This window comes from Strix uralensis, chromosome 1, assembly GCF_047716275.1.
Source record: "Strix uralensis isolate ZFMK-TIS-50842 chromosome 1, bStrUra1, whole genome shotgun sequence".
Classification (NCBI taxonomy): Eukaryota; Metazoa; Chordata; class Aves; order Strigiformes; family Strigidae; genus Strix; species Strix uralensis.
The window spans coordinates 130711176-130720981 of record NC_133972.1 but is presented as its reverse complement, the minus strand read 5'-3'; the positions used below and the strand labels follow the sequence as shown (position 1 = coordinate 130720981).

The 9806-nt window shown below is 38.6% G+C and overlaps 1 protein-coding gene across 11 annotated transcripts in view; it reads left to right on the top strand.

The window, feature by feature from the left end:
• The first annotated feature begins 6166 nt into the window (after positions 1 to 6166).
• ST18 (ST18 C2H2C-type zinc finger transcription factor) overlaps positions 6167 to 9806 on the top strand; it is a 173683-nt gene continuing 170043 nt past the window's right edge. For 7 of the 11 annotated variants that reach the window (XM_074881055.1, XM_074881026.1, XM_074881085.1 and 4 more), the window contains exons 1-2: positions 6285 to 6382; positions 6540 to 6675. In XM_074881055.1, the coding sequence (XP_074737156.1) occupies positions 6329 to 6382; positions 6540 to 6675 (190 nt within the window). In that variant the 5' untranslated portion in view covers positions 6285 to 6328. Of the gene's footprint in view, positions 6233 to 6284; positions 6383 to 6539; positions 6676 to 9806 lie in introns of those variants that run through there. The other 4 variants (XM_074881064.1, XM_074881035.1, XM_074881140.1 and 1 more) reach the window with 3 other exon arrangements.

The window sequence follows — 9806 nt, the reverse complement described above, 5'->3', positions numbered from 1 at the left end:
ATATTCAGTGCTTGGATGAGGAGTACTGACCCATCCAAGCAGGAGAGGGACCACTGTGTCTCTCCTGCTCTGCCTCACATGACACTGTTGAGGGTTGCATTGCTAGGATTCCTTCCTTCCAGTCAGCAAGAAACAAAGGTCATCACTGCTTCAGGTGGCAAGGATCCCATAGATTTTTTAGGATGGTAAAGAGAAATTGCAGTGTCCTGGCCATGCTGCATAAAAAGTAAATTTCCTTTAGGTACCTGAAGTCTTTCTGTACTCTCTGTTGGACACACATTCTTGTCTTTCCATTAATTTTAATGGATTTTACAAAGGATTGCTTGCCCTCACAACATATATCACATTTTAGTCAGTGTTTCACCACAAAACAGCACAATACAAGAAAGAAAATTTTATGGGTCTCTGGAGTACAGGCAATATTTTTTTGAATAGAAGTCTGTTACTTTAAGATACGTAACCCTGGGTTATTTCAGGCCTTTTCATAGATTCCTTTCGGAAAGATTGCACTGCTTGCCTGCAGAGGATAAATAACACATCCTTTTTTTTTTTAATGGACAAGCCCAGTAAACTGCATCACTAACAAGATGCTAGCTTTGGAGTTTGCCCTCATTTGATCTCAGAACTGTGAGTCAGTGTGCTAACAGCTTCAGAGCTGTCATGCAGGAAGAGGCATTGTACACCACTTTTCAAAGTCTTTTCCATCTCATATACTCAAACTCAACACCTGAGAGATTTACAAAATCAAACCCAGGCAAGAATAACCTGATAAAGAAAAGGATAATCTCAGAGAAACTATCTGTACCTTAACCTAGAGTGGTTATGGTACACTATCTCTAAGGTTAGTGATTCAGTTTGAGAAGGTTAGTGATTCAGTTTGAGAACCTAAGAGTCCTTGAAATGTTTTCAGTAGAGTTTGTTTGGAGACTTCCACTGAAACATGTGTTTCATGTCAGAAACGTATAAATGAAAATGAAAGTTATCTTTAGTTTCACGGGATGAAATTTCAGTTCTGAAAAAGAGGCCTTTCTTATAGAGCTGTCCTCAGGAGGTTTTTGTTTCTTGCTGCCAAGCTACAATGAAAACATCCTCTTGCACTACTTTCTTTCTTGGTTTTAACAGATGGGAAGTATCAAAATCTTCTGCATTACTTTTCTGACGTAAGCTGCCTCAGAGCCCAATGACTCTGGTAGTGCAAGCTGTTATAACTGATTGTAGACCACCAGGAAAGGTAGAGCTCTTCACACTCCCTCCTTAACTGCACAGCAGATTTCTCATACCCAGAAGAGGGATATGTCATTCTGAATTTCTAGGGCTGGTGCCATAAACTGTGGAAAAAACTCCAGCCAGAGCAAACTACAGACCATCCTCTCGCAGCAGAGGTCACCGTGGACATACCACCAGTAGCGGAATATACTGGCTCCCTACTGTGAATGCAGGACCTCATTTGGTGGCTTTTACTCAGCTTTGCACAAGTTATTGGGAAGTCTCAAACAGGCTTTCAAACAATAGGAGGATTGGTGAGGAGATTTCCTGAGACCTAGACTGTAATATTTGCTTCTAAGAGAAAGGAGAGTGAACATGGACCTCAGCTTTATCTCTGGATATTTCAACTGCACTTCCACCCAGACAAGTCACTTAATACCTGCAATTAAATAACGCAGCATGCCAAGTGGAAGAGTAACCTTTCTCCTTTCTGTGCCTGCTGCTTTGTAACATGTGTGTTGTCAAAGAATCTTCTGGTCTTCCGTGGAAACTAGCTGTACAACCTGGTCTCTGCCTGCATGCAAGTGGGTCTCTGTCCCTCACCTACCTCACGAAAGAGGGCTGTCACAGTTAATTTTTGTGAAGTGCTTCACAATTACTACCTGACAGATGCCTAAATATGGAGCATGGTTAGTATAATAGCGTAACTGAAAGGACCTTAACAGAACTGGTTTTCTTTAAAAATCTCTTCTCTCTCCCAGCACTCTCTATTTTAATGTTCCCATCTTCTTTCCATTTAATCCTCATCTCATACCTTTTGTTTCTTTTCATTGGCCCTTCTGGAGAACTGTTTTTGGGAAAGCCTTTTTATATATCTCTCTTTCCCTTGTTCTCTAATAGATACCATCATCTTTTAAAGAGCAGCCACTCCCTCCCTCAGCTAAGTACTATCTTGGCAGGCAACTGGGGAGGAGGAGTCTTCTTTAAAAGGCTTTGAAATTGTATTGTTAAAAAATATATAAATAAAGCAACAAACCTTTTAATAGGGCTTTGAACAATCATCCCTTTCGTTCCCTTATGGCCTATTGTGCTTCTGGCTTTTTTATTATTTAGTGTGCATCAAAAAAAAAAAAAAAAAAAATCCAAATGTTTTATGTTAAGCCATTAAGAGTTTATTTGGGTTGAAAATAAATAAATAAATGTGGTGCTAGCAGTTGGGACTGTGAGCACACACACAGTTGCCTGGCAGAGGCAACCTATAGGAGGCACATCAGAAGGCCAGAATAAGCTTCAGTGAAAGACCAGAACAAAAGCATCAGCAGCATTTGTTTCTGGTTAAGTACTTTTGCATGAGCCTGACTACTGGAGTGGTTTACCCAGCTTTTATCTGTTTCAAATTCACCTCACTCCCCCCACCACTCTCTACAGCATCACTCTGAACTGTAACTCATGGTAATTACATGGAGGAAGCATGGGATATTTTAAATCTTCTTTTGTTTTATTTTTTTAAACCACCTGATGGGAGCATGTGACTGGTTTGTATCCAGCATTGCTCCTGGAGTTATTAGACACCTAAATGAATGTTTTTTTGCATGGCCTGTCTGCATTTTTTGTGCATTTAGATTTAAGTGCTGGGTATATTTTGTGAATAGCCAGAAAAGCATTTTGTTTCTTTCTTTCTACCCCCTTCCACTTTTGTTTGCCAACTCTGCCTGTCATCCCCAGAGAATTCTGCAGCAGGCTGGTGACTGCAGCTAGGGCTCCTCTGTGTGCATAATTAGTATCAATCTTGCTTGGTCTCATTTCCCTGGTGGGGTTGTTGAGGAGAGACAGAAGAGTTTTTGCCATTAAATGCATTATTAGGTTCACATCTTAGCTCCCATGTGACCTACATTTGGTGAATCAACATCAAACCTGAACTTTCTAACCCTCTTTCTCCATGAGACTGAAGTATATGGTAATTTTTGAAAAACACGCATACAGACTGCTGTCGGTATTCTTAAAGAATTAATAGATTGCAAGAAGTAGATAGGAGGGACTTCTGAGGATCTGAGCTTGACTTTACTGTCTCAGTTTTGCGACCCATAAATAAAACAACCTGATACTCCTCACGAAGTTGAATGGAGCCACTGACAGTCCAGACCTCAGAAAATCAAAGAAGAGGTGTCCATCACCAATCAGGCTCCAAAGGAAGGACAGTGCCTAATGGGTGCCTTTCATTAAGTGCCATTTTATGTGTGGGACATGGAATGTCAGGTTGCAGATGACAAAAAGAGCTTCTAGCACACATAATCTCAGGCACATCAAAGACACCGGAACAGAAATGTACCCACAGCACAAAAAAAGAGAACATGAAACGACCTCTGTAACAGTGACATTTTCAATTTTGCTCTTTTGTGACACTATTGATGATTTTAACAAAAAAAAAAAAAGGGTTGTCTCTCTTATAATAGTATGAAAAAGGAATATGATCTGAACACAATTTTAAATGCTAAACTCCTTTAGCTCATGTAGTTTGGTAGATTTCCCATAAAAGCAAGGTGTACCTTTCAAAATCTAGTTACAGGATCAGACATAGAGAAGAGAAAATTAGTCATGTATTTGGGGTTAGGAGGCTTAAAATTCTGTAGACCTTGCTCTTGCATACAGCCTTCTGCATGCTGGTTCTGACCCATCCAAAAAAAAAATACTACAGCTCAGAAAAAGCTTAAGGGGAAGACCTAAATGAGGTCTTCCCAGTCTGTAAAACAGGGATTATACGCTTTCTGACCTCATACTGTTACTGTGAAAATAATCACCCTACTGTATACTGCAGTATTTCAGTAGGCAGCGTATGTGTTCCTGAGATACAGATAATTAAGTTGAACAGTGAGGTTACTGGGAAAGAGCAAGAATGTAAGTACACTGTTCTATAATATATTACCAAATGTAAACTTGGAATAAAAGTAAAATAGATATACAAAGATCAGTGGAAAGCTTCCTATTGGCTCCAGTGCTTTTTAAAGTCCACGTTAAAAAGCAAGAGCAACTGTTGTAGTATCTTCAGCTATTATGGAGAAGTGAAGGTTCACTTGATCTCTGTAAGTGATTACTTTTGGAGACTGGTACTGCTTGGCAAGGCACAACTGCAGACTCATACCAAAGACTGGGTGTTTGTTGAGTACTGAGAAACAATCACATTTTTTAAAAAAATCCTGAGAGTTACTCAGACAATTCTGCTTGCAAGATCATTCACCATTCATATTTTAAAGGTATTATTTTCAAGTACTGATAAAAGAAATATAGCTAGGTATTTTAAGGTTTTGTGTATCTCTAGAAAACTTTTATATTTTTAAAAGGTATACTTTTGTCATCCAATTATTGGTCATGAATTATTCAGCTGTTAAAGTATATCAGCAGTTGATTGTCCTTTATGTCATACCTGGAATGATCCTTATCCTTGGAATAAAGATTTGGAAGAACCTATGTCACAAACCTGTAAAAGCTTATAAAGGTATTTCACTTGGGATGAGATCAGAATACACATTTATGTTGCAGAACCAGAGCCCACAAAAGGAAAAGCAGACTAGTGTTTATTTTACAACATAATGTCACCATGTCTCAGATTGTCCTCTCACAAACATACACAGCAGGTGTTTTTAACACCTATCTTTTAGACCTTTGAAAGCATAAGAAAAAATATTTTTTAGGAAGTTGGAAAGAAAAAGCAAGTATGGGATGGACTGCTGTGTAGATAAGAAAGAAGGATGGTTTGGACTGGTTGACAGAAAGAGAATTTCAGTGCTGGTCTGACAGTTAAAGAATGAAATTACAAAGAGATCAATGAGAACAATTTTTCATCTTTCCACATCTGGAAATAGTTGTTGCCTGTGATTTATTATAAGTATAAACACTGGAGTGGCTTGGTGTGGGTGGAGACCAGTGGCCAGTACTGGAAGTGCTGGGTCTACATGGTACTTCTCTTCCTACAGGGAGCTGAAAAAGACATTTCTTCTCTGCCAAAGTGTGGCTTTGTGACTAGTGGTGTAAGAGTTTTCAAAGAATAGATGGGTTTAAGATAATGAAGTGGGTGGAGAGGGTTTATGATTTTAGGAATGCTTAAAATCACTGAACTGAAATGCAAAATCTAAAGTTCCTCTGACATTTAGAGCAATCCCAAACTGCTTTAAGAATTCACTTGTATAATAAGGCAAAGTCAAATGTTGCATCAGAATTCCCACTTTGAGTTATGGGAATACTAAACACTTGAAACTTGGGTATGGCTTTTATAATTGAGGCCTATATCTTTAATGAACCAAAGCAAAAGACTTGCCACAGGTGTTTTGAATTTTGTTGGGTATGAAGTAGGATAAATCATTGAGTTTCTTTGTCTGTTTCTGTGATGGGTCTGGAAGACTCTGAACTAGCTTCTGCTGCTTAACCTGACTCGAGGTTTCCAAATCTAGATCCTACACTAATTCTAGATGTTCCTTTCAAGTCTCCTCTGGAAGAAAGTAAAGGTTATAGTGAGGAAAATACCATGCAACGACTGGAGAAAATGCATCCAGTGGACTAAGCAAGTCTACTTGAAGTTCTGGTTAGATATGATAAAGCAAATATAGCTTAATGTTAAGACAGAGAAAAAGTAACACCAGCCGCCTCCTCCTCCTCCTCCTCCTCCTCCTCCTCCTCCTCCTCCTCCTCCTCCTCCTCCTCCTCCGCACACACACACAACTTGTTTACAAAAGTGCCTTGTAGTGACTGCTGGTGGTGTCACTCCGTCCCATGCCCCAGAGCTATCACCGGGCCTCATGGGAGTTGTGACTACAGCATTGGACATGGGACTGTTTGTTCACTCACTTTCTGTGAAGAGAGTTTTGAACTGTGTTTTGAATAGACAGCATTTTCTTTGTGTGGTTGGTAAATAACACAGAGCAAAGTTAGTCAGCAAGTTGCATAGCTTCTGCATTCTGATTCTTTGGAGCCCTTTTGTACCAAGCTTGACAGGATGTTTTTAACAGAATGTGACCTCACTGGGATACCAGAGGTAAGGAAAAAAGTTATTTGGGCTGTTGTGGAATATTTTGCACAGAGCTGACCGAAAGTACTGCTTTAAAATGTCTCTTGGAAAGAAGGTGGTTTCATGGTGATCCAGTCAGCACCTTGTTCAGTGAAAATCAATGTCTTTCACTCCTTTGTAAGTTATAGGAAATCTTAATAAGATTTTCTATTTCCCACTTATGGAAAAAGATGCTGATTTGCAGATCTCAGAATGATTATGTGCTTGCTCTAATGTGTTGAGCAAAGGCCCAGTTCTAGTAACAGAACATCAAAATATTTTCTTTCTAACACAGAAAAGAATAAGCAGATCTGATCCAGTTGTTCATCCAAGTCCTAGGAGCAGCAGTGTGAGAATCGGAGCGGTAGCAAACCCAGCAGGACCAGGCGACAGAGACCTTCTGGACACCTGGACCCAACCACTAGGTAAAGGTAAGAAAGAAAAAAGGAAAAAACCCATATCAGTGTGTTTTCTGAGTAAGATCATGTATGGGTTTTCATCACAGACATCATAGCTGAGGCTGCTGCTTGTAGTTTTGCTTGGATGTAGAGCAAAGGGGACTGTGGTACCTAGGGGGGTGGGGGGCTGGGCAGGCACCCCCTCTCCTCCCTCTGCTGGTCAGCACCGGGGGAATGCGGTGACAGGGAGAACCAGCACCTTCCTGTTGAGGGGGGGAAAGCCCCGTTGGTAAGCAGCTCTTCAGGGCTTCTTCAGTGTGCCACTCATGGTTCTAAGCACTGACAGCATAGGGATGTAGTGATGCAAGGTTCAGCGGCAGTAAAAAAAGGGAGAGAAATCTGAGTGTTCAAAAAGTCAGGGGAAGATGATTTTTTTTAAAAAAAAGCCAACACACAGATGTAGTTTAGATATTTATTTATACAGTATAAAAATAATGTAGATTCATGCTGAATGATCTGATTTGTTTATATTCAGGATCTAAAGAGATTTTTATGATAAATGAAATAAAAATACATTATTAAACAAAATAGCTTCATGAATAATAGGCATCTTGCTGTTCTGAAATTGAATTAACAATATGTGATCTGCTTTACTATGTATACCAACAGAACAAAACTTCATTGTTTTTGTGGTCAACAATTGTTTTTTTCCAGTCAGTACAGGTGACTTACAAAAAAAAAATTAATTGTTTGAAGTCACTGATAGAGCAGTGAGAGGAAATGAAGTTCTCACGATATGTAAAACTATTATTCATCATTAAAGACTTGCATAACAAAGAAATCTATATATAGGCTTTTAAAATTGGAAAGTTTTGTGTGCTGCTTACAATGAAAGTGTTCTTTGATAAAAGAGGATGGAAAAGTTTGCTCATTTACTTATGACTAACTAGAGTTGCTTTTACTGTAAGTCACATAAAGAACTAGAGATTTGTTTTTTCTTGTGATCAGTTAGGAAGTGGATGGGTTGAACTTCATTTAGTGGTATAAAAGATCCAGTGAGCATGTCACTGCTCCCAGTAAGACTGGGTAATGACTTTGGTTTGACAAAGCATTTACAGAAGAAACTTCTAGAGACAAGTGTGTTCTCTAAAGTAGAAGTCTGTCAAATGGGGAATAACTGAAGATGATGAATGTATATTCACAACTTTGGTATCTGTGTTGCAGTAATACTTCTGGTCCTCATCATGAGTCAGATGCTGGGTATTGTGCAATACAAAACCAGATTTTATATACCAAACAGCTAACGATGCAGACATGAGACAGCAATTGAATAAACCAGATGTGATAAATTATTCAGTCATAAAAAATAGACCCAAAGTGTTAAGATGGAGTTTTCTGATCTTAATATCTTTCTACAGCTGTGTATGTACTGTTCAGGTTTCTTTAACAGACGATTTTTTCATAGTGTCTCACCTACTGCAGGTAAACTGCCACCAGTAGTTGAAAGCTTGATCGCTTTTTGACCTTCAGTCAGAGAGAAGTTTGAAGGGTGGAATACAGTTTATGTTATCCCTGAATTTGAACAAGAGAGTGCAAATGTTAAATAAAAGTAATCTGTTTGATACTTAGGAAAGCTACGATGGAGAAACCAGTAGAGGTCAGTACAGAGTGCTGAAACTGAAGCAGAGTGCCAAGGCTTTGTGTATTTATGCTCTGTACTTTCCATCTTTAACTTTCCCTTTAAAATATGGTAAAGGCTTACAGTCAATATTTCTGTCCTCTTCGAAAGATAGGTTAAAAATACTTGGGATAATATGATAATGACAGACCGCTTAAACACAATACTTTAAGCAATGACATGCATTTTGTAGCTGGCAGATAGATGCTGGAAACCTTATTTCACGGAATCATTATCAAAATCAATGCGTAATACTTTTTACATATATTGCAGTGACAAATGCATCCAACTCATGGTTATGTAGCAAAAATTTAGGAGAAAGAGGATAATTTTTATGAAACAAGTTTTCAGATACTTTCAATTAAAGCAACAAAAGAATTTTTCTCATCTTAGGTAATGAGTTTGGATAATTATCAGTAAGTGTTGTTTTAAAAGTCTTTTCTTTGTGTATATACACATATATACAGAGAGAGAGGGAGAGGCAGACAGACTCTGTATATAAAGTTGAATTATCTTTTGTTTCACTTTTTAAAGCCGTTGTTTGCTCGTGTTTTCCTTTTGTGATTTAAAGCAAGGAAAAGAATCACCGCGTATAGTCTGTTCATGAAAAGATCCTTCAACATATATTAGCTGAAAAATCTCATCTCTGAAAAGCTTCTGTTCAGGCTGCTTTCTGTGGAACTAGAAAGAGCAATCTGCCTGTCCTCATTCTGTTTCCTTGCACTTTAACTAAGTACTTTGAAAACTACCTTGCGATTAAATTGCAGTTGTTGACTATTAAAGAATTACAAAAAAATTATTGTAAGATAAAGGTGACATGCTATATTTTGATTCCAATACCAACTTACATCTGCTGTCTGTGAGTTAGGAGAAATTACCTTCAGAGAGAATGGAACTATACAAACAGTGAATAATTTTGAAAATCCTCTTCACTTGTTCTGCTTACCTTCCATGTGTTTCTTTAAATTGGTTTTGAAGACATTGGAAAGTATCCAACGTCTCTGAAAAACATATTTTCTTTTTATTTGCTTTATCATGCACTTAAAAATGACAAGAACTAGACAGACTTTCTCTAACCCTTTCTCACGGGCACTTGTGTGCCTTTGGAGTCAGATGGCATAAGTGTGAATGCAGTTCAGAGGGCTTTAACGGAGGGTTACGGTAAGGGAGGGATTCCCTGATAACTGTAACAGCTATCATCAACAGTATAATCTGAAATGGGAAGGAGATGGAGGTATCATAAACTGCTGTTGCATATCTGACCTGTGACGTGTTTTTTCCACACTTCTGTCACTGTAACATCACATGCAGGTCTTCCAATCCAGTACAGCTGAATTTCCTTGTGAAAGATCTCCCCTCACACATGTAGTGTAAAATCCTGGTTTTGGCAAAGTCAGTGGAATTCCTGATGTTTGAATCAGTGTGAGACCAGGAGCTCTACAGGCTTGTTTCAACATTTTTTTTTTTCCTGAGGTAAAGGAAACAG